At 39.3% G+C, this 25,832-nt stretch overlaps 1 protein-coding gene across 1 annotated transcript; it reads right to left on the bottom strand.

The window, feature by feature from the left end:
* Positions 1 to 1,347: 1,347 nt before the first annotated feature.
* On the bottom strand, positions 1,348 to 24,800 carry LOC121972273. The gene is made up of 8 exons (XM_042523961.1): positions 24,536 to 24,800; positions 5,054 to 5,295; positions 4,729 to 4,817; positions 4,490 to 4,561; positions 4,286 to 4,424; positions 1,705 to 1,801; positions 1,490 to 1,552; positions 1,348 to 1,409 (listed from the first exon to the last, which is right to left on the bottom strand). The coding sequence occupies exons 1-8, from the start codon at positions 24,798 to 24,800 to the stop codon at positions 1,348 to 1,350; spliced, it is 1,029 nt and encodes a 342-aa protein (XP_042379895.1).
* Positions 24,801 to 25,832: the final 1,032 nt, after the last annotated feature.

Genomic DNA, 25,832 nt, shown 5'->3' with positions numbered 1-25,832 from the left:
AATCTAATTTCAAAAATGCATCAATAATTCCACAAACCTCCAAAATCTCTAAATTTTATGGAGAGGTCTGCATTACCCTTATTTACTTGGAAAAAATATATTTAAAAATGTATCTATCACAGATTCCTAGTTTGACATAAAAAAATCTAAAACTATCTAAATAATTCAATTTAACCTTAACCTAAAGTCCTAGTTTTGAATTTCTCTTGATGTATTTGCCCATATTAAACCATAATCATCCCTAGCATTAGTTTATATGACATCTATACATCATAAATCAATTTACATGTAATATGAACTCCAATGTCATATTTCTTGCATGAAACTCATCCCAAATGTGCCAACTAACTAGGTCAGAGACTCAAGTCCATCTCTAAACCCTTTGGGTCCCAACTTGACTATTTGAGCCCCCCCTAACCACCTCCCTAGATGGCTCATCTAAAAATATGAGGCCACAAAGGTGCACCTCGGATGATGATTGGCCAACTCATTTGACATTCTTTTTTTCTCAACCTTAGACTTTTCCTTGTCTTTGGTTGATCTCTCCTTGTCTTTAAATAACTTTCCCTTGCCATTTCTTGACCTCTTCTTGCTATAGTTATATGCATATGACTTTCCCTTAGCGTTGGAGGATTCCCCTTTGCTATTTTTACTTGCAATCATTTTATGTAACCTTCTTTCGGCTTAGGGACCTCTACTATGGCATAACTGCCAAATTATTCCATCACTATAAGAAAAAAGCTAATAGACAACGCTTTTAAAGCGTTGTCTTTGTGCCTGAAAAAGCGTTGTTAAAGGCACTGTTGTTAAAAGTCTGCTCAACGACAACGCTTTTAAAGCGTTGTCGTTTGTAGCGAAGATAACGCTTTTGCAACGCTTTAAAAGCGTTGTCGGTTTATGCAAAGACAACGTTTTTGCAACGCTTTTAAAGCGTTGTTTTTGGTAGAAAAGACAATGCTTTTGCAACACTTTAAAAGCGTAGTCATGTTTTGCAAAGACAACACTATTACAACGCTTTTAAAGCGTTGTTGTTTTTTTACAAAGACAACATTTTTTGCAACGCTTTAAAAGCGTTGTTGTTTTAAAGAAAAAAATAAAAAAAAATAAAAAATCATTATTTTTATATTTACGAAACTATTATTTTTCTTTTACCCTATCTAGATTCGAATTTTACATATAATCAACTCAGCTAATGATTTCAAACTCATACCAAAATAATAGAATTCTGACATTGAAGTAATATTAGTATTTAATTACATGAGAAGCTAGTAAATATCAAAATTAACACTAATTTTGTTTCAAAGTAGATAGTGATATTCACATATAAAACAAAAGAGCAAAAAATAACTAGCCGACCTCGAAGCCAACAATCTGTTTACTTCTACTAGCTACACTCAAAAAATTATTATCTGCTTGAGAATGAGACAAAACAGTACAGTAATTACTACCACAATACTAAAGATGTAGCTTGTCTTTCTCAATCTATTACAGGAATAAGAAATTGGATTTTGTCTAGGACCTTTATGAGCTTTGAACAGATTGAACAGTTGGCCTGAAATATAAACAAAAAATTACAGTCAATAGTTTGAACCAAAAAATTACTTCTACTAGCTATTTTCTATAAATGAACCAAAACTCATTACTCAGAAATGAAATGCTTGCAGAAAGAAAGAAAGCTTACAGAAATGCAACGTTTCTTCAAACTGTAGAAAGAAAGCTTGCAGAAATGAAACGCTTTCTTCTCTGCAAACGCTTTCTTGCAAAAAGCACTGTTGTTGCAGAAATGCAACGTTTCTTCAAACTGCAGAAATAAAGCTTGCAGAAAGAAAGCTTGGCTTGCAGAAAGACAACGTTTCTTCAAACTGCATTCTAAAATGCATGCAGTTTCTAATATGCATTCTAAAATCAGTACCTAAGTTGAAAGAAATGCAGTTTCTAATATGAATTCTAATATGGATCAAGTACCTAAAAGAACTCGAACATCAAAATCAGTACATAAGTTGAAAATAGTACCATGAACAAAAAACCATCAACTTGAATTGAGTCCATATATGGCACATGGAGTACTCAGAATTTCTTAATTTCATGGAATAAATTCATCACATCAATAGGAAACTAAGTGTGATAAGCTACAAAGATTAAACTCTTAGTTGTGATAATTCTACTTTGTCTTCCTCTTTGATCACTCCACTCTCATAACTTCAGAATCAACCTAAAACGGAGCCATTGTTAATGTGATACCAAACAGTAATTTCAGGACCATCATAAATTATTAATTGAACTTGAACTGGATTATATAAAGCATTGCATCATAGAAATAGGATGAAAATCATAGGAATTCTTAGTAGTTAATATCACACCAGCTCTATGGGCAAACATATGAACTAATCTAGACTAACCAAAATATATCTTAAAGAACACATCTCAGACTAGTGAATGAAACCAAAAAATATTGTTGGTTGACTAATATCTACTGAGAAGACTAAAAATAACATTCATCATTACACCGAGAAAAATTTGCAGAGATATGTTAACAATAGAGTTGTACAATGTAAGAATGAGAATTTAAAGAACCTGCAGGTTTGTTTTTTGAAGTCCAATCTTGTGCCGGTGAAATCCCCTACACAAAAATAAGAAATGCTAATGCACAATAGTAATTGGAATATAATAATGCAAAGAAATGGCATGAGAAGCCATATTCATGTCCTAAAAAAGAATAGTTGTGAGTACAATCTCCCCATTTATTACAATAAGAATTAGCAACCATCACTATGAAAATACTCTTAATCATCTATTTTTAAAATACTAATAATCAAATTGAAGTTAATTTTTCTTATGCAGTTGCTTGGGCACCAGTATGAGGGGAAAAAAACACTGATAGTTAGTACCCTTTAATCTCATCACCAAAGAATACTGAAAAAAAAATAGAGGCAGTTGGACATGCTAGCTAGGCCAGGAAAGAGTACTCTATCTATGCCAGCAACTCATAGGATATGATACTATAATAATAAACCTCTGTCCTATAAATCATTATGCTTTATAAAATAACAACCATCTACTAAGGATGATAGGTGTGATAATTTTTTCTTTCAAACAAGAGGATAATAATATAGATAGATGATGGTTTCTGAAGTGGCACAATGAGAAGTATATTTTTCATTTTGTTGTCAATATTTTTCAAAAAAAAAACACTAAATGTGAAATATATGTTAAAATAAAATTATTAATGATAAACATACACATTAAAATATATGTTATATGTAATTACACATACCTTTACTATTACCCACATAGCCTTTTTTCTACCTTTCCTTCCCTTGTTTGAATTAAACAATCTTAAGGCCCTTCATACGTTAATGATTTTTTATATATGAGTTTTGTATTAACATAAATACTTAATAAAAAAGAAATATGAACTCACATTTCCACTATATATTTCTAATCCTCATCATGAATGTGGTGCTTTAGAGAATACAACAAATAAATAACTTCATTGTAAGGGTCAATGACAGTGAGAATCCAATGGAAACTATGCAACAAACACATAATTAGTGCATATACAATTAGTAAGACTACTATTTACTGAATAGGAGGTAGTAAGACATCCAATTATTGCAGTCGATAGTAGACGGTGTTTCCTATTTGATACAACATTGTATGATATAATACACTATAAAAATAATTATTTTCTATTAATATAGTATAGTATTGTGTGCACTATGTAGTAATTTTGATGAAACTTCTTATGAATGGTGGGCAAGATGTGGAGGGTTTTTCGTCAACGTGCAAAGTTTCTAACGGGTTTAACTTTGTAGCTACTGTTCTAAATGAGAAATATGGTATGGGGACACTCTGTGGTCAAGACTAAAAAATATGAATTCACATGCACAAGGTTATGAATACAAGAATCAAGAAAACTTATGTAGTTCTAAGTTCAACAATTCCGAATGCAGAAATTAGTTTTTAGGATTCTTGGTCCAAAACTAATGTAGTTCTAGGTTCAACAACATAATGAGTTTCCAAACATATGAGTTGGATGGTTAGACCAGCCACACCAAGTGGGGTTCAAGGCCAATTTGTTTTCGACAAGAGGTTCCCTATAGTTTTGTTTCAACCATATAAGCTCACTTTTCTAGTCATGGAAGAATAGTTTCTCCAAGAAGGTATTCACAGAGTAGGCTTAATTGTTACAACAACAGAAACAATTCTACAAGAGTAGCCTTAACTCCTTTGAGATAAAGATCAATCATCATTAAACTTACTTTCTCCAGAAATAGACACATACCTTCTGCCAATTGTGATCATTGAAGGAAGAATCATGGAAGAATTTGATTATATTCTCGCAAAATTCTCTGGACTTCTCAAGATTAACAGCATGCCCAACATTCTTGATGACTACTAGCTGAGCTCTATCTCCTAAATGCCTGCAGGTTTTACATTTAGAACAAATATGATCTCTAGAACTGTACTTTATAATCCATCTACTAACCTCTTTAAGCTGTGACCCAACTCTAAAGGAAAAATTCGATCTTTCTCGCCCCACACTATCAATGTTGGTTGTACAGTGAGAAACATGTATCTTAAGATGTAACAACGTAGTATTAACATAGTCATAAGCAATTTATCTTTCAAGTAGCCTAGATAAGATGAAACAATCTTCAGTACTATACTAAAGGATTTTGCAAAGGTAAAAAAATTGAAAATGGGGCATAAGGAATGATCACCTGTGCAATCTCTGGAAGGGCCAAGTGTTTTCTTTCATAGATTAAAGCATGAAGTAACTCTATCTTCTCTTTTGCATAAACTGTGCACATCACCTGGAAAAAAAGACAAGGGCACGGTAACTATCAAAGCAAGTCTCGCTTCACATTCATGGGGAAAACAAGAAATCTGCTTGGCATTCATGTTGGCCTGATAGATGAATGAGAAGGTTTAGTGTTAGATCATGGCTGTCTTTGAATGATAATGTCGATTCAATCACAACCTAATCATGATCCGTCTAATTTTGAAGCTAATGTAAGATAGATCTTCGGATTGATCATCTATGATCAACCTGTATGTAGTCCCGGAGGAAGCAAGACGACATTATGAATGGTGGGTGGATGAAGGACAGCCGGACGAGCTGACGAAGCTTTTCCGGCCACTGGGGCAAAAGGATCTCCACCGCGTCATCTGCATTCGAAACGACAAAGAGGCCCTCGGTGAGATCCCTCTCCTCGAGGCACACGTCGGTGCAGCAAAGCACCACCCGCTCGATGGCTGACGGAAACATCGCAGCCATCTTGTACGCCACATCTGTCAAAGACTCACTGTCGAATCAGAAGAAACGACCGTGAACTCCCGATCCGGAGGCCATTTGAGGGTCTAATCAGTGAGCAGTTTGAGGAATCGGGCTGACGACAAAGATCTAAAAAATGAGCATTCTTACAATAAGAGAGAGAGCGAGTCAAAGAAGGAAAATTGACCAGAAGGATGGTTACGAGGCTGAGGGGAAGGGTTTTTCTTGGTGGAAAGTGGAAGCGACGGCAGGGAAGAGAGGAGGCCTCAGCACCGGGATCTGTCGTGGTCGATCACCTCAGCACCAGGATCTGCCTCTTGACGGAGAGGAGTTCGGAGGAGTGGTTCGCAGAGAGGGGTTTGCTGGAGAGGGGTTTGCTGGAGAGGAGTTGGATGGAGAAGGCCGCGTGAGATGAGGAGTTGAGAGAAGGGTTCGGGATCAAAAACGATCGGAAGATAGGAGTTGGGAGAAGGGTTCGGGTTTTCTACTCCTTATTTAGATCCAACGGTTTGTATTAATCAAGATTTAGATAAGAACTTAACAATAGACAACACTTTTTAAAAAATGTTGTCGTAGACACTAAAAAAAAGGCTAATAGACAATGCTTTTACGAAGGTTGTCTTTGACCCGTAAAAATCACTAATAGACAACGGTTTTTAGAAAAGCGTTGTCTATTAATAAGAAAATAATGAAATAGACAACACTTTTCACTAAAAGCGTTGTTAAAAAAAAAATAGACAACGCTTTTTATAAAAAGTGTTGTCATTTAAGTATTCTAGAATCCCAATTTTCTTGTAGTGCATGGGTAACTTCCCCTTACTCTTATTTGATGAAAACTAGTATCCCAAATCAGATCTATCACCCTTGGATCTTTTACTACCCAAACTTCTATCAAATCCTTTAGATCCACCAATGAATCTATATAGGACTTTTTCTACCCTATCAAGCTTCTCCCTTAAAGCTTGATTTTCTAATTCTATATTTCTAACCCTAGAATCCACTTATCTACCATGGACATTCCTAGACCTACTCACATTTCTAGGCATGTGTCTCCCCTTCTTGAAATTAATGCCTAGATCCTTCACTAACTTCCTCTTCTTAGAAATGGTAGTTTGGTTCTTGTTAGGTCAAACCTTTAGGTTTGACTTCCTAGGATTATCAACCATGCTAACCATATTCCTATAATTATACCTAAATCTATAATTATGCATGAATAAATAATCTACATTATTTCTAGCATGCATATTCCTAGAACTTGAATTAATATTTGAATTAAAGTTCAAGTTAGGGTATACCTTCCTACCTACCATTCGAGCTCCCCTTGATATGAGCATCTCATGGCTTCATCCTCCTCCATTACTTCAATTGCCCATCTCCTTGAGCTCTCCCCTCCTTGGTCACTTTGCGTGGTATGATCCTGCTCACCACACGTAAAGCATATGATATGCCACTTCTTCTTGTCACCATCCCTACAACCCACATTAGTTTTTAAATCAGCTTTATAGGGTTTATGATTTATCTCATTTATCTTCTTGAAAAATGGACACCTACTCTTGTAGTGTCCCATCTCACCATATTCAAAGCACTTGATGTGTGATTTCCTGCTTTTCTCGGTAGTTGAAGTTGAGGGTTGAACTTCTAAGACTTCTTCCTCACTTGTTTTGGACTATTCTTTCTCACTTGAAGATGTGGATAGTTCTACTTCTTCCTCCTCTTCGGAAGTTGAGCTCATCTCCCCATCTGATTGGTCCTTCTCCTCCTCTCGGACCAATGAGCCATTCTCCTTGAGCTCCTTCACTTCTTGTGCTTGGGTAGGATATTCATGAAGAGCAATCACTTTATTTCATAGCTCATAAGCACACTTGTACTTACCTACACGTGACATAATATTATGAGGTAATAAGTTCAATACAATTCTAGCTACATCCTTATCCGTCTCCAATTGCTTCCTTTCCTCCTTGGTCAAATGCCGAGGTTAGAGACGCTTCCCCTTCTTGTCTGTTAGAATTTCAAAAGAAACTTTCAACACTGTCCAATGGTCTTAATCTATTTGGAACTACGTCTCCAAGCACTTCCTCCAATACTCAAAATCATCTCAATCATATAGAAGTGAGATTCAGATATCCTATCCTAGTGGTCCTTCCAACTCCATGTTCTTCCTCTAGCACTTTCTCCTTTCAGTGGTTAGTCCTTCAAGAGCACTCCTTGTTCTAATATCATTTGTTGGGACCTTTATGTTCGGCTAGAGGGTGTAACAACCACCCTTCTTACTACTACTCTCTAAGGGCGACCGTTACCTAACTCCTACTATACTTACTAGTGTCACTTATGCTATTATTAGCGACACTTAGATTTATCACGGTTCAGAGAAATTCCTACCGAAAAATTTCGGCAAAGTCTCCCCTGTACCGGTGACCAAATCTATAATACACAAGATATATACACAGCCACATGCGGCTGGATCACAATTTATTCACAACCACGCAGTAATAAATCATATCATAATCAAAAACTAATCTAGCAACATGAACTAAACTCAAGCTCCCAGAATGAAGCATAATAAGCTACAATGCACATCAAACTCAATCATAAACTCATAATTTCATAACAGAAATAAGGAAAATAAACTAGACATAAACTCTAAATAAATAAGTCTTGCTAGTCCCCTCTGGACCTCTCCATAGTTCAGTCACCACACACATCCATCATCACCACCACCCTGTCGCCTCCCTTTATATCTTAGCTTTTCCTTTATCTGCAGTAGGAGGAAAGAAGACAAGATCTATAAGCGAAAACGCTTAGTAAGTACTAATCTATCTCACAAAACTCAAAATGCATAAATGAAATGCATAAGTGCTGAAACTGAAATAATAAAGCTATCTGCATGTGCTCATGGTATACAGAAAATGAACAGAATACAAATCATACTCAGTATCAAGCAGGATAACAAGAAACTAACAATGTAAACTTAGAATCAAAGAAAACTAACCATTTTTATTTATTCTAAGCTTGGAACTTATTTCATTTCTTGTATCCTTGTGTTAGAAATTAATCTTTTAATTTCTATCTTTTACTTTCTTCTTCTTTCTTTCTTCCTTCTTACTTAACTTTTCTTTTCTTTCTTCCTTCTTACTTAACTTTTCTTTTCTTAGGTTTTCTTTTCTTGGGTTTTCTTTTCTTGGGTTTTCTTTTCTTGGGCCCAGGCTTAGTACCATCTCATGCGCGTTCCCTAATAGGTTGAGGTTGCGAGCCACCAATCCTAAAAGAGCAGACCTCGGTCTACCAGGGCCAAGACCTCGGAAATGGTCACCTGGATTTGTTTAACGACAAGCTCTTGGATGTCGGGTACTAGCCTCTTGCTTTACTTACTTGTTATCTTTCTTATTCTGATATTAAAAATGCTTTGGCATTTAATTAAGCTTTAGTGTTCTTTTAATCCTAAACTACTTCCAGAAAAATGGTTTCAGGAATTCTAAAACATGGTAGTAGTATGGGAGTAAACTAATTCCAATCATACTGTAAATATAGGCAAAGAATGCTACTTTAGTGATTCCAATCATGCTGTAAATATAGGCAAAGAATGCTACTTTAGTGATTCCAATCATGCTGTAAATAAAGCAAAAAGGAAGCTAATTCTAGACGTTTTAGCATGCTGCAATAAAAGTAAAAGAATGCAACTTTACGCCTCTTATCATGTTGTAAAAACTCTAAATCCATTTGCTGGAATTTATGGCAGCAATTAGGCCTACACGAATACTACATTTAAGGCTGTAGGCATGCTAAAGAGACAACTATAAGCTGAAATTAAGGCTGTCCGGTTTAACCAGGAGTTCGAAATAGAGTTTCTATGTAAGAAATGCTCAAAATCTACTTGGTATAAGGACCTCAATTCTGTAATAGCATAAACTTGAACTAATAGCATAAACAAATATCATAAACGAGGAGCTAATAGCACAAACAGAGAATGCTATATTCTTCAACAGAACACCTCTAAGCATGGAAAACTCTCGGCAGTTTTAAGCACAAGGAAACATCAAATCCGAAATCCTTAAACGAATGAACAAGGAATTTGTTCCCAGAACACTTCTATGCATAGGAAACTCACGGCAGTATTAAATGGCAGCAATCTTCACAGCAAGGTAAAACCACAACCAACTACTCTTAACCACTGAATCCAACTACAATAGAAGCAAAAGGAAGAACAAAAGAGATTCGGAGTTATCCTACATGCTCAATTAAACAAAACCAGTTCTTGGTCTCTCTTTGAAACCCACGGCAAAACACCCAAAGCCAAAAATCTTTATAACATGGTTCAGATTCAAGAAACTCGGGAAACAAGGAAACAAACCGAAAGATCGGAGCAACTCCTACCGCAGGTGAGTAGTACTTACCTAGGGTTTCTTGCACTTACAACCGGAAAGAAGGAAAGGAAGCTTCTAGGGTTCGGGTAGCTACTTTTCCCGGTGATCCCTTCGTGCTCCCAAGTTCTCCTCTGTCGAGACAACCACCCGCGGATGAAAAATGGTCGGAAGAAACTTCGTCGGCGCCGGAAACCACACCTACTTTTCTTCGCTGTCGCCCGAGCAGGAGCAAATCGCCGCGCCGCGCGTGAGAGGAGAGGAGATTCGGGAGAAAAAGAAAAATAACCTAATCCCTCCTAACTTAACCTTTTATAACTAGGTCTAACTTTAAACTTTGGGTTCTCATTATAACTCAACTATATTCGCTTCGTATTTGGTTAACAAAATGAGCATAGCTCAGTTGGTTGGCTGTGTCCGATTAGGTCGGGTTCGGCCGGAGGTCTTGGGTTCGAGTCTCACCTTCAACGATTTTTGTCACAACTTCTTTTCTTTTTGTAACCCTACCAAACGACCTCCAAAAATTACGTAAAAATACTCTAAAAATTCCTAAAAATCTCTAGAATATTTTAAAGGTATTTCCAAATATTTTTTGGACTTTTAGAACTTAAAATAGGAAAAATTGGGTCGTTACAATCCCCCATACCTTATAAAAAGTTCGTCCTCGAACTTAGAATACTTCTGTCTCATACTGTCCTCCCGCTCCCAAGTGATTTCCTCGTGCTTCTGGTTCTACTAGACGACCTTCACTAGTGGTACTTCTTTATTTCTCAATCTCTTGACTGCTCTGTCCACTATCTGTGTAGATCTGCTCTCATAACTAAGATCCTCTTGGATCTGCACTGACTGAGGCTGAATCACTTGGCTCGGGTCATGGAGACACTTCTTTAGCATAGAGACATGAAACACATTGTGTATTGCTGACATGTCTTGTGGTAAGTCCAGCCTGTAAGCTACTTTCCCAATCCTCTCTATGATCAGGTAAGGTCCTACATAGCGAGGACTTAATTTGCCCTTCTTGCCAAATCTCATCACTCCCTTCATAGGAGCGACCTTGAGGAAAACTGAATCTCCTACTTGGAATTCCAATGGCCTACGGTGTGTGTCAGCATAACTCTTCTGTCTGCTCTGGGTAGTCTCAATTCTCTGTCTGATTTTCTGGATTGCTTGAGTAGTCTCATCTATCACCTCTGTCTGAATGCCTAGCTCTGCTTCCATCTCTTTTCTCTCTCCTGCTTCTTGCCAGCATATGGGTGATCTGCATTTCCTGCCATAAAGTGCTTCATAAGGTGCCATCTTGATGGTGGCCTGATAGCTATTGTTGTAAGCGAATTCAGCTAAGCACAAATACTTGCACCAACTTCCTTTGAAATCTAGCGCACAAGCTCTGAGCATGTCTTCTAAAATCTGATTCACTCGCTCTGTCTGTCCATCAGTCTGTGGATGGAAAGCTGTGCTGAACTTGAGTTTGGTGCCTAGTGCATTCTGAACTCACTCCCAAAAGTGTGAGGTGAAGCGCCCATCTCTATCAGAAACGATAGATTTAGGAACTCCATGAAGTCCGACTACCTCTTTAACATATAGCTGGGCCAACTGCTCTATGGAGTGGGACACCTTGATGGCTAGGAAATGAGCAGACTTGGTCAATCGGTCTACTATTACCCATATCACATCATTTCCATTGGTGGTTCTTGGAAGACCTGTTATGAAGTCCATGGAAATGTCTTCCCATTTCCATTCTGGTATTGGAAGAGGCTGAAGAACTCCTCCTGGTCTCTGGTGTTCTGCTTTGACTCTCTGACATGTCAAGCAGGTACTGACATACTTAGCTACATCTCTTTTGAGTCCTGACCACCAAAACCTCTGTTTCACATCCTGGTACATCTTGGAAGAACCAGGATGCATGGAGTATGGTGTACTGTGAGCTTCCTCTAAGATCTTCTTTCTCAGTTCCTCATCATTGGGCACGCAAATGCGACTCCCCTGATAAAGAATTCCGCTGTCTGTTACTCTAAACTCTGAGTTGTCTTCTTTCTGTATCCCCTGCTTGATCTTCTGGATATCCGGATCTTCACTTTGCTTTCTCTGTATCTCCACAAGCAATGTGGACTCTAAGGTCAATGCAGAGGGCTGTCCTTCGATAATTTCAAGTCCAAAATCTGACAACTCCTTCTGCAGTGGCAGGGCTAGTGATGACAAAGACATCAGTGATGCACTAGATTTTCTGCTGAGTGCATCTGCCACTTTGTTAGCTTTGCCTGGGTGGTAGAGAATTTCACAGTCGTAATCTTTGACCAACTCCAGCCACCTACGCTGTCTCATGTTTAAGTCCTTCTGAGTGAAGAAGTACTTAAGACTCTGATGATCTGTGAAGATTCTACACTGAACTCCATACAAAAAAATGTCGCCAGAGTTTAAGTGCAAAAACCACAGCTGCCAGCTCAAGATTATGAGTAGGGTAGTTCTTCTCATAATCTTTGAGTTGTCTGGAAGCATAAGCTATGACCTTTCCTTCTTGCATGAGTACAACTCCTAAACCCATCTTGGAAGCATCACTGTAGATGTCGAAACTCTTGTCGCTCTGTGGAACAGTCGGAGCACCGATCAATCTCTTCTTTAGCTCTTGGAAGCTCGCTCACATTTATCCGACCATTCGAATCTCTTGTTCTTTCGGTGAGGGTTGTTAGCGGAGAAGCTATCCGGAAAAGTCCTCCACGAACTTCCTATAGTACCCACTAAACCAAGGAAGCTTCGATCTCCGACGTTCTTGGGTCTACTCCAGTTGTTGACCGCTTCCACTTTGGTCGGATCCACTTGAATACCTTCTTTAGAGATAATGTGACCTAAAACGCCACCGATTTAACCGGAACTCGCACTTTGAGAATTTAGCATAAAGCTGCTTCAAGAGTCTGCAGTACTATCCTCAAGTGCGTGTCATGCTCCTCTGGGGTCCTTGAATAGACCAGAATGTCATCGATGAATACAATGACAAATTTGTCAAGATATTCTCTGAACACTCTGTTCATTAGGTCCATGAAGACCGCAGTGCATTGGTCACTCCAAATGGCATAACTACAAACTCGTAGTGTCCATATCTGGTTCTCCGCTCTGGGTATATCTCTTTCTTTCACCTTCAATGGGACCCAGAGCGCAAGTCTATCTTTGAGAACACCGTCGCTCCTCTTAACCGATCAAATAAGTCATCGATCTTGGGAAGGGGGTACTGTTCTTGATTGTCACTTGATTCAAAGCTCGTAGTCTATGCACATCCGCATTGTCCCATCTTTCTTCTTGACAAACAACACAGAGCTCCCCAAGGTGAGTGACTAGGCGAATGAAGCCTTTGTCCAAGAACTCCTGTAGTTGCTCTTGTAACTCCTTCAGCTCTGCAGACATGCGGAGCTTGAAATTGGACCGGTTCCAGAACCAATTCAATCTCAAATTCCACCTCTGCTGGGAGGTAGTCCAGTAGCTCTTCGAAATACTTCGGATACTCGCATACTACCCGGACCTCCTCCTGCTTGAGTCCCTTCTCCCTTCTACCTTTACTATGTATGCAAGAAAACCTGCACACCCTTTAGCTAACATCCGGTGTCTGCTAGGGATGAGAGGAGCTGGGTCTTCCTCTTCGGTGAACTCAAAAGATGACTCACCTTGGACTAAAAATTACTTTCTTTCCGCGGCAGTCAGACTTGCTGAGGAAATCCATACCAAAATGATATCGAAATCCTGCATGGCGAGGACTATTAGATTTACATATAGCTCTCTGCAATTCTAACCAAGACTCGAAGCCATCGATTGATTCCATGACTTCCCAGGTAGGGTTGTCGAGAACTTGGAGTTCATACTTTCTGTAGGCACCTGAAACTACTGGCAAAAGGTATCGATACAAAGAATGGGTCGCCCAGTGTCAAATAGTACAGTAGGGAAAATAACTACTTGACCTGTTACGACCGTGGAGGCACTAGCAGCTTCTTCTTTGGTGAGGGAGAATACTCTGGCACCATCAAAGGCTGGAACTGGTGGGGCTTCTAACCTTCCTTGACTGATGTAGGGTCCCTCCAATGCCGCTCCCATGTGGTGCAACTGTGCAGGCTGGCCTCCATATTGCAATGGCTGTGGTTGAGGTGCTTTGAATTTGTTAGGGCACTCTTTAGCCATGTGTCCCTCCTGACCACAGGAGTAACATCCAGTTTTACCCAAAAGGCAGGCTCCTGGGTGTGTTCTCCCACATTTGGGACAGGGAGGGAACTTGGTCTGCTTGTTTGCTGGTCCTCCCTTCTGGCCACCTCCTGTGTTCCACTGCTTCCTTTTACCTTTGCCCTTCCAGTTCTGCTTGCTTGGCTGTGACTTCTGGCTTCCTGCTGTCTTGTCCTCTGTCTTTACTGACTGATGTTGTGTTCACTGTGCTTTGATGTTGTTCATGTAATGTTCAGCGATTAATGCTCTACTGATCAATTCTTCGCCAGTCTGGGGCCGATGAGCTCCACTGCTCACATTCAGTGCTATCTGTGGTCTCAGCATTCTGAGCATCAGCCTGACTCGCTCCTTCTCTGTACTCACTAGCTCTGGACAGAGACGAGCTAACCTGTTGAACTTCTTGGCCGCTTCCTCCACTGACAGGTCACCTTGCTTGAACTCTATAAACTCCTCGTAGTGCTTGTTGGTGATCTGCAGGTGAAAGAACTCTTCATAAAACTCTGACTGAAAATCAGCCCAGCTCATCTGATCAGCTGCTCTCTTGGTCTTTATCCTCTCCCACCACATACGAGCATCTCCAGACAGGCAGAAAGAGGCGCACTTGACCTTCTCGACTTCTGGCCAGTCAAGAAGCTCCATAGTGCTCTCTAGTGTTTTAAACCAAGCCTGGGCATCCCGGGGCTCAGTCGTGCTGAGAAGCTCTCTGTTTCAGTTTCACCACTGTATAAGATAAGCTTCGTCTCTGGGGTCTTGTGACGGTTCCCAGAGTAGCTGGTGGAGTCTCGGTTACCACTGGGTCTCACAGTGACTGTTGGAGGAGTGATCACTTGCTGCTGCTCTGCTACTTGCCTCTGGAGCTGAGCAACCACTTCAGAAAGGTTGGGCTCAGTTGCTCTAGGCACTTCGTTCTCTTGAGCTGGTTCCTCAGTGTGAGTAGCACGGGGACGTCCTCTTCTTGCCATCTAATTATGAAAGGTAAAGGCTTGATATCTTACTTTAACCCTTCTAATCATACTTAAATATGAATAAATAAAAGGGAAACTAAATCTTCTATCTTACTTTAGTACTAAAAAGGAAAGTACTCTATACTGCAGTAAAAATAAGGAAAGCAGAAATAAGAAAGGAATTTAAATACTTTATTACTTGGAGACGACAAGGATGATGCTGATGTGTGTGTGATGCTGGAGAATGGAACAGTGCTCTGATACCAACTGTAATGACCACCCTTCTTACTACTACTCTCTAAGGGCGACCGTTACCTAACTCCTACTATACTTACTAATGTCACTTATGCTATTATTAGCGACACTTAGATTTATCACGGTTCAGAGAAATTCCTACCGAAAAATTTCGGCAAAGTCTCCCCTGTACCGGTGACCAAATCTATAATACACAAGATATATACACAGCCACATGCGGCTGGATCATAATTTATTCACAACCACGCAGTAATAAATCATATCATAATCAAAAACTAATCTAGCAACATGAACTAAACTCAAGCTCCCAGAATGAAGCATAATAAGCTACAATGCACATCAAACTCAATCATAAACTCATAATTTCATAACAGAAATAAGGAAAATAAACTAGACATAAACTCTAAATAAATAAGTCTTGCTAGTCCCCTCTGGACCTCTCCATAGTTCAGTCACCACACACATCCATCATCACCACCACCCTGTCGCCTCCCTTCATATCTTAGCTTTTCCTTTATCTGCAGTAGGAGGAAAGAAGACAAGATCTATAAGCGAAAACGCTTAGTAAGTACTAATTTATCTCACAAAACTCAAAATGCATAAATGAAATGCATAAGTGCTGAAACTGAAATAATAAAGCTATCTGCATGTGCTCATGGTATACAGAAAATGAACAGAATACAAATCATACTCAGTATCAAGCAGGATAACAAGAAACTAACAATGTAAACTTAGAATCAAAGAAAACTAACCATTCTTATTTATTCTAAGCTTGGAACTTATTTCATTTCTTGTATCCTTGTGTTAGAAATTAATCTTTTAATTTCTATCTTTTACTTTCTTCTTCTTTCTTTCTTCCTTCTTACTTAACTTTTCTTTTCTTTCTTCCTTCTTACTTAACTTTTCTTTTCTTAGGTTTTCTTTTCTTGGGTTTTCTTTTCTTGGGTTTTCTTTTCTTGGGCCCAGGCTTAGTACCATTTCATGCGCGTTCCCTAATAGGTTGGGGTTGCGAGCCACCAATCCTAAAAGAGCAGACCTCGGTCTACCAGGGCCAAGACCTCGGAAATGGTCACCTGGATTTGTTTAACGACAAGCTCTTGGATGTCGGGTACTAGCCTCTTGCTTTACTTACTTGTTATCTTTCTTATTCTGATATTAAAAATGCTCTGGCATTTAATTAAGCTTTAGTGTTCTTTTAATCCTAAACTACTTCCAGAAAAATGGTTTCAGGAATTCTAAAACATGGTAGTAGCATGGGAGTAAACTAATTCCAATCATACTGTAAATATAGGCAAAGAATGCTACTTTAGTGATTCCAATCATGCTGTAAATATAGGCAAAGAATGCTACTTTAGTGATTCCAATCATGTTGTAAATAAAGCAAAAAGGAAGCTAATTCTAGACGTTTTAGCATGCTGCAATAAAAGTAAAAGAATGCAACTTTACGCCTCTTATCATGTTGTAAAAACTCTAAATCCATTTGCTGGAATTTATGGCAGCAATTAGGCCTACACGAATACTACATTTAAGGCTGTAGGCATGCTAAAGAGACAACTATAAGCTGAAATTAAGGCTGTCCAGTTTAACCAGGAGTTCGAAATAGAGTTTCTATGTAAGAAATGCTCAAAATCTACTTGGTATAAGGACCTCAATTCTGTAATAGCATAAACTTGAACTAATAGCATAAACAAATATCATAAACGAGGAGCTAATAGCACAAACAGAGAATGTTATATTCTTCAACAGAACACCTCTAAGCATGGAAAACTCTCGGCAGTTTTAAGCACAAGGAAACATCAAATCCGAAATCCTTAAACGAATGAACAAGGAATTTGTTCCCAGAACACTTCTATGCATAGGAAACTCACGGCAGTATTAAATGGCAGCAATCTTCACAGCAAGGTAAAACCACAACCAACTACTCTTAACCACTGAATCCAACTACAATAGAAGCAAAGGGAAGAACAAAAGAGATTCGGAGTTATCCTACATGCTCAATTAAACAAAACCAGTTCTTGGTCTCTCTTTGAAACCCACGGCAAAACACCCAAAGCCAAAAATCTTTATAACATGGTTCGGATTCAAGAAACTCGGGAAACAAGGAAACAAACCGAAAGATCGGAACAACTCCTACCGCAGGTGAGTAGTACTTACCTAGGGTTTCTTGCACTTACAACCGGAAAGAAGGAAGGGAAGCTTCTAGGGTTCGGGTAGCTACTTTTCCCGGTGATCCCTTCGTGCTCCCAAGTTCTCCTCTGTCGAGACAACCACCCGCGGATGAAAACCAGCCGGAAGGAAGCTTCGTCGGCGCCGAAAATTGAAACCCAGCCTTTTCTTCGCCGTCGCCCGAGCAGGAGCAAATCGCCGCGCCGCGCGTGAGAGGAGAGGAGATTCGGGAGAAAAAGAAAAATAACCTAATCCCTCCTAACTTAACCTTTTATAACTAGGTCTAACTTTAAACTTTGGGTTCTCATTATAACTCAACTATATTCGCTTCGTATTTGGTTAACAAAATGAGCATAGCTCAGTTGGTTGGCTGTGTCCGATTAGGTCGGGTTCGGCCGGAGGTCTTGGGTTCGAGTCTCACCTTCAACGATTTTTGTCACAACTTCTTTTCTTTTTGTAACCCTACCAAACGACCTCCAAAAATTACGTAAAAATACTCTAAAAATTTCTAAAAATCTCTAGAATATTTTAAAGGTATTTCCAAATATTTTTTGGACTTTTAGAACTTAAAATAGGAAAAATTGGATCGTTACAGAGGGGGTGAATAGTCGATTGCCCACTTTAATCGCTTCCTACACTTGTTAGTGCACAACGAAATATAAAAATAAACTAATAAGATGAAAGATAACCTATAAACAATAAACACAACAAACCAAATGATGGGTTCATTTACGTGGTTCAGAGATAACTTGCTCCTAATCCACGGCATGCCCATAAGGTAGACGAAACCTAAATCTGTTGGTGAATCAGTCCCTAGCAAACTCCAGCTAGCACAACCTCCTTGTTGGTGGAGAAACCTCATCATAACTCTTGACCACAAGCACTTGGATCACAAGGAGAACTTTAGAGACTTTAATAGTGGTTAACCACCTCTGTTGTTGTCACCTTAACCAGCTACTCTGAACTTTATTAAATAGAGCTAGGGAGGAAAACATCAAGCTATTTTTCCGTTGCCAGTCTACTGGTGTATGCATCAGTCAACTAGCCTTTAAGTGAAGCCGATCGTTACACCCCAACGGTCGGCTACCAGTTGACTGGTGCTAGGACTAATTGACTAGTCTACTTTGGTTGAGAGAACAGAACCATTCTGTTCTCTCTCATCTCAACCACTAGTCAACTGGTACATACACCAGTTGACTAATAAACCTTAAACCTAAGGTTTACCTTGAGTACATTCTCTCGGCACTCGTCCTTTCCTGTACAACCTTGACCTTGCCTTCTAGCCTCCTCCATCAGTCTTGCGTCCCTCAAATCCTTCCCCATTCTTCATGCTTTACCTTTAAGAGCATCTTTCGGCCTTGTTCTTGTTGTCGGGTCTTCTATTGACAAGGAGCTCCTCACCTTTGGGACTTTAACCTTACTAAGTTACACTTAGATTTACGTTGCCAAAACTATATATTTGGATGTACACCGCCAAGACTCACTCTTGGACTTTTCTTTTTGCTAAGATTCCACTTGGACTTTCACCTTTACCAAGATCACATTTGAACTTTTCTTGTTCTACTTATATCTTGCACACTCACAATACATATCAAATATAATAATAAACCTAACTTAAATCTTTACACAAACATCAAAATCTAGGGTCACATAGATTGCTCCAACATAATTAGTCTCTAGGGTTTTGATATTTGACAATGTGGATAAGTCTGATCAGTTTGAGCAAGAGTTGATTCAAATAGAACTTGATGTTTAGAAGAGAAAGTCTAGTCAAGACTAGATGACTAGTAAGGGAAAATCCTAATCAGAGATTAAGCAGGTGAGAAGTTTACTAAGTGACTAATCCTAACTAAAGATTAGGCAAAGAAAAGTCCTAATTGGAGGTTAGGCAGGTGAGAAGTCAAGATGAGTGAAGTAGTGAAAGTCCTAGTGAGTGAAACTAGGTGGTGGAAGTCCTGATGATTGAAGTCACATAGTGAAAGTCCTAGTGAGTGAAGCTAGACCCTAATGAGTAAAACTAGGTGGTGAAAGTTCTAGTGAGTAAAGCTAGGTAGTGAAAGTTCCGGTGAGCAAAACTAGGTGTGGAATGTCCTATTGAGTGAAGCTAAGCAATGGAAAATACTAGGAGGAGGTAACTTAGGTAATGAGAAGTCTTGGAGGAGTGAACTCCAACCATGTGTGACCGAATGGTTTTCGATACCAGACCAAGGAATCTTGAAAGATGTTAACACTGCTTTACCTTAGTATTTTATATCTATTGTACAAACCAGTGTTGCAGGTAAGTTTTAGTCGATCAAGTTGATCAAACACTAAGTAGGACTAGAGAAAATCTAAATAGATCTGGAGGACTAGATGTTTGGTGAGCAGGTTAGGTAAGCAATTGGAGGAAACAGTTGTAGGATCGAAAAGAATTTAGATATCTCCACAACAGTATGATATTGTCCACTTTGGGTCTAAACCCTCATGGCTTTGCTCTTGGGCTCTCCCCAAAAGGCCTCATGCCAATGGAGATATCTTTCTCTTTATAAACCCATGATCTTTCCCATGTGTTTTCAATGTGGGACTATGTTTGCAACCTTACAACACCAACAATCCCCCCTCAAAAAAAGGACCACAGGCTTCCCATATCCGATCCTCGACCCACCAGGTCTTCCTGCCCCTCGGTCCACCCGACCTACTAGGACTTCCTTACCTAGCCGCAACTAGGACTTCCTGCCTAGTGTCTGGTCCTCTTGATCTGAACATAGGAGCCCCCACTTTCTTTGTTCGAGGTCAATATTGTACCCACATGCCTCAATCAGACCATAGCTCTTGTGCACAGTCTGCGGTTAAACCTTCTGGCAGTCTGGGCTCTGATACCAATTGTATGATCGAAAAGAATTTAGATATCTCAATAATAGCATGATATTGTCCACTTTGGGCCTAGACTCTCATGGCTTTGCTCTTGGGCTCTCCCCTAAAGGCCTCATGCCAATGGAGATATCTTTCTCTTTACAAACCCATGATCTTTCCCATGTGTTTTCAATGTGGGACTATATTTGTAACCTTGCAACACCAACAACAGTACCAGTGAGGACAAGTCCCAGTGTAACTGTAGGTGCTCGTCCAACTTAGATCTATTTTAAAAATCTAAGTTGAGACCAAGACTAGATCATGATCATATCAGATAGGATCTAATTCATAAATTTTATTATGCTAACTTTGTTTTGCAGGTATTCTATGTTATTTTAGACTAACATATTTTGTAGAAGTTAGAGCAAAAACTAAGTCTTAGATGAATAGTACTTAAGGTGTCTTAGTTGAATGGAGGGTGCCTTGGATGAACAGTGTTGGAGATGCCTCGGCTGATAGGAGGTGCCTTAGCTGAGGCACTAGAGGCGCCTTGGATGGAGGTGCCTTCACGCAGATAAACCTTATGGATGAAGTTTTAACCATTGAAGGTGCCTTGGATTGATTTAAGGCACCTTAGATCGGACTAGAGGCACTCTCAGATGATTGGAGGTGCCCTCAAGTGGATAAACATTAAAATTTTCATATTGGATCAACACAATTAGAGGTGCCCTAGGTCATTGGAGGTGTCTCCAATGTAGTATAAAAGAGGGGTTCAGCTAGCTCTTTCCACATCACTTCTGAACAAGCATTTTCGATCATTCTAGTGCCTCGTCTCTCTATTATCGCTCTGCTGCAACCTTGCTATGTCCAACTGCTGCAGTTAGAGTGACACTGACCTCGAGCTATGAACTACAACTGCTACAAGTGTCGGTAAAATTATATTTTCAGTTATTATTATACCTGCATAGGAAAGTGTATATTGTTACACTTTCCTCATTTTTATAATTGACCTCTCTGCTTGAAGATTTTTAGAGAAGAATTTAGTGGATTGCCCAATTTATATAGTTCAAGAGATCATGGGCCTTAGAGTAGGAGTCATTGAAACTTTTAACCAAGTAAACCAACTTGTGTACTTATTTTCCATTGTGCTTTTCTTATTTAATTTTTACGCTGTGTATTTAGTTTTCTGACAAGTTTTTAAAATTGAAAGAAAAGTTTTAAAATGAGATTCACCCACTCTCTCTTGTTCGTTTCGATCCTACACTATAATAGATCTCATTTAACTGGTTAGTGGATAGAGACTGTGCCTCATCTCCCTCTGTAGCAGGCTGAGACACAAGTGCAACCTTAGCAGTCATTTCTTCCTATTTACATAAAAAAAATAAAAGTATCATATATACAATTATAAAAACTAATCATTGTTAATGGTTAAAAATAGTCAAGTTTATATTCTTATATCTAATGCTGACAATCAACGATCAACAAATGTACCATCCTTTGACTTATGTGTATTGGTAAATACCTCCCAACAAGTAGGAGATCGTTGTAACTCACTTTCCTGAATATTAAAAAATACAATTAAATAAAAATATTAGAATTTATTGATAATAACATAATTCTTATATAAATTTATTAATTATAAAATCACCAAGTCTAAGGCATGCTCAACGATCAATCAGGATCCAACTGTATACTTTAATTTGTGGTTTCGGTACTAGAGGCCAGTCAGCTTAGTGTTTCTATTGGCTTGAGCTATGGTGGAATTTGTTTGCCATCAGTCTACAACCCAAATGACTCATCATGCATTCCAAGTATCCTCTGGTACATAGGATGACCTTATTCTATTTTATCTTGCTTTGTATAGCATATCTTTATAGAGTTTAGCACAAACTGTGTTCCAGGTTGCATAAAATGTCATCTCGTGCTCTGACTTCCAAATAAATCTTTTCTCTGACAATAAGTTCATAAATTATTATAAAAATAATAAAAATCCTGATAATAAATTTTACTTACTAGAAATTCATCATAATAGAAATATTTCATCCCCTGGTCTACACCCCTCCATGTAGCACCAAAAGGGTAGAATCATTTTTAAAATTTTGACGTTATTGTAGGGGATCTTGTATGGCCGGCTAGAAGGGGGATTGAATATGCAGTACCCCCCAAATGATCGCTTCCTACCTATTCGTTAGTTGCACAGTAGAATAATACAAAAACAAATACGAATATGAATACAAAGACTAAAAATAATAAAGACAAAAATAAACAAACCACTACACGTTGTTTAACATGGTTCGGAGATAAGGCTCCTACTCCACGGTTGTCCGTAAGGTGGACGATCTTGATCCGTCAATGGATGACTCGCCGGCAAACTCCGGCTAGCTCACGTAGCTCCTTGTGGGTGGAGAAACCTCACCACAACTCTCACAAGAATACTTGAGATGCTAGGGCACAGGTAGACTACTAATAGGGGTTAACCACCTCTATTTCGTCAACCTTAACGAAGCTTCCAAGCCTTGGTTATATAGTGTTGGACCACGACGGCCAGCTAGAAGGGGGGGTTGAATAACCCTATAAAAACAAAAAGCAACCCTTCTCGATCTTTCAAATAAACACTTGCATAAATAAAGTAAACGAAACAAAACAGGAAAGAATAGGCAAAGGGGTTTTACTTGGTTACAACTAGGGAGGTTGTTAATCCAAGGAAGTTGAAGCGTACTAACTATCTCCTTCAGACAGAGAAGCCTCTTACAACATTTAAGCACAAAAAATAAAGAAGATAAACTATAAATTAGGCGCACAAGTGTTGGAAATGTTAATTGCTTGTTGTGTTCAGCTTCTTGGACCAAGGCTATATTTATAGCCTTGGTTGGAGTGCTTGGAAGGGTTCCAGGCACCTGGGAGGGGATAAAACTTTATCTCTACTCTCATAGATCGCGTTGACCGTGATCTGGATAATCATCTAGGTTCGGATGTCCGGAAGGTTCCGAGCGCCCTGGACTGGTCCGGGCGCCGGAATGGTTTTGGGCGCCCTGACCAGGAAAGTCAACAATGTTGATTTTTTCTACTCCAGGACCTTTGCTCTGGTTCAGCTCGCCTCGATCTGGGTCTTCCGCTCCGGCTCCACTTGCTTGGGTGATCTCGGCCATCCGAAATAGGGCTCACCCGAACTCAACTTCCGACCTTCTCGAGCAGGCTTCCACTCCAGCTTCTCGTCCCTTGGAATCGTCGCATGCTTACTTCTCGTCTATCAGCGTACTCATCCGCAGTTCTTCGTCCCTCGGTCACACCCTATGCCGACCTTCTCGCTAGCTGCGTCTCTTGCTCCCTCGGAAACACCGCACGATTCCTTCTCGTTCGCCCGCGTACTCTTCCGCAATGCCTCGTACCTCAGACGCACCGGGCCCGTCGGCTCCCTTCTATGTTGTCCTTCTCACTAGCTGCATTTTTTGCTCGACTCCCTGTGCTCCTAAGCTCTTGCACACTTAGACACAAGGTTAAAACACGACAGGACCTAACTTAACTTGTTGATCACACCAAAACAACCTAGGGCTCCAACAATCTCCCCTTTTTTGATATGAGCAACCCAAGTTAAGCTAGGGTAAATAGACATAAATTAAGGGTAATAAAATTTTTCATTAAAGTACAAAAAAAGATAGAAAATTTGATCTATCTCCCCTAGACTTATACTTTTCCTTCTCCCCCTTTGATCACATAAAAAAATGGGATTCCAAGAAAAAATCTAAGGGTAAAACAAAATATATTCATTTGAAAATAAGCGAAGTATATTTATTTGAAATACTTTGAAAAATACAAACCAATTAGAACATGATTTTGAAAACAAATTTTTGATAACTTTCTAAATCAATTTTTGATATCTTGAAAAAAATAGAGCATGTATTTTCAAGATTTAACACAAATTGCATTTTAGATAAGCAATTTTTTTTAAATAAAAAACTTTTGTAGGTACGGATAACTCAAATGAAATTTTCATAGTTTAAAAAAAGAATAATACTGACTTATTATTATTTTTTATTTAAACAAAATTCGTTCTTAAGTTATTACCATTTCTTTAATATCATTATGGTATCTAAATTTCCATTTTAGTCTATCATAATTTCTTAAGTCACAATTTTTTAAATTTGAAGTAGAAAATATTAAGCATATAGAAAGTTGTATTCTTTCCTTTATCATGTTATTTTCTATTGTTAGTTTGTCGAAATTCTTCAATCGACAAGTTGTTTCATGAGTTTCCTTTAACCCACTATTCTTTAATAATTTTTTGGGTTTTAATTCGCAAAATCCTTTCGACAAAATAATTTCTGATTTGTAAAAATCTTTTGATAATATATTTTCTAATTCAAAAAATTCTTTCGATAAGATTTTGATTGAATTAATCAATTGGTCAGGAGGTGGAGGTTATACCTAACTTACCTTTTCGGCTGTTAACTCTCCCCCTGTTGAGTTGTTTTCTTCCGACGTTGCTCCTCCTTCATCGATGCTCTCGATGCTTATTGAGGAAGAGATGATTGCGTCTTCTGGTAGATGCTCGGCGGTGAGAGACGTTCCGACAATTTTCTCGATTTCAGATTCTTCTGACGACGGCTCAATGTCCATCGAGGAGTCAGCTTTGACCTCAACTGGTTCTTCGTATAGCTTCAAGAACTTTTCCCAAAGTTCTTTTGCACTTTTGTACTTTCCGACTCTATCGAGATCCTTGGTAGGTAGTACGCTTAAAAGACTGGACTCGGCCTTACCATTTGCCATAACATCGTTACGTTGCTCATCAGTCCACTGATGCTCCTCAAGTTCTTCTCCTTCTTTGCTTTTGCGCACTTCAAAATCATATTTCATTATTAATAACATATTAAAGTCAGTTTTAAAATAAACTTGCATTCATTGCTTCCAAAAAATGAACTCCCCCTCGAAAGTTGGTGGGTAGATGTTAGCTCCGGCCATCTCGTTGCTTCAGTCGGTGGTTAGTCCTTTTGAGGCGTCCTGGCTCTGATATCACTTGTTGGACCGCGGCGGCCGGCTAGAAGGGGGGTTGAATAGCCCAATAAAAACAAAAAGCAACCCTTCTCAATCTTTTAAATAAACACTTGCATAAATAAAGTAAACGAAACAAAACAGGAAAGAAGAGGCAAAGGGGTTTTACTTGGTTATAACCAAAGAGGTTGTTAATCCAATGAAGTTGAAACGCACTAACTATTTCCTTCAGGCGGAGAAGCCTCTTACAGCATTTAAGCACAGAAAATAAAGAAGCTAAACTACAAATTAAGCGCACAAGTGTTGAAAGTGCTAATTACTTGTTGTGTTCAGCTTCTTGGACCAAGGCTATATTTATAGCCTTGGTTGGGACGCCTGGAAGGGTTTAGGGTTTAGGGTTTAGGCGCTTGGGAGGGGATAAAACTTTATTCGGACACCCGAAAAGGTTCCGGGCACCCCGAACTAGTTCCGAGCACCCGGACCAGGAAAGTAAATAGTGTTGACTTTTTCTGGTCTGGGCCCTCTGCTCCGGTTCAACTCGCCTCGGTCCGAGTCTTCTGCTCCGGCTCTGCTTGCTTGGGTGATCTCGGCCATCCGAATTAGGGCTCACCCAAGCCCACCTTTCGGCCTTCTTGAGCAGGCTTCCGCTCCAGCTTCTCGTCCCTCGGAATCGTCGCGTGCTCGTCCGCCAGCGTACTCATTTACAGCTCTTCATCCCTCGGTCGCACCCCGTGTCGACCTTCTCGCTAGCTACATCTCTTGCTCCTCGAGCAATCTTCCGCTCCGGCTTCTCATCCCTTAGAAACACCG

The sequence above is a fragment of the Zingiber officinale genome, chromosome 4A (assembly GCF_018446385.1).
Source record: "Zingiber officinale cultivar Zhangliang chromosome 4A, Zo_v1.1, whole genome shotgun sequence".
NCBI classification, from domain to species: Eukaryota; Viridiplantae; Streptophyta; class Magnoliopsida; order Zingiberales; family Zingiberaceae; genus Zingiber; species Zingiber officinale.
The sequence above is the reverse complement of the archived record's forward strand: the minus strand, read 5'-3'. Positions and strand labels throughout refer to the sequence as shown.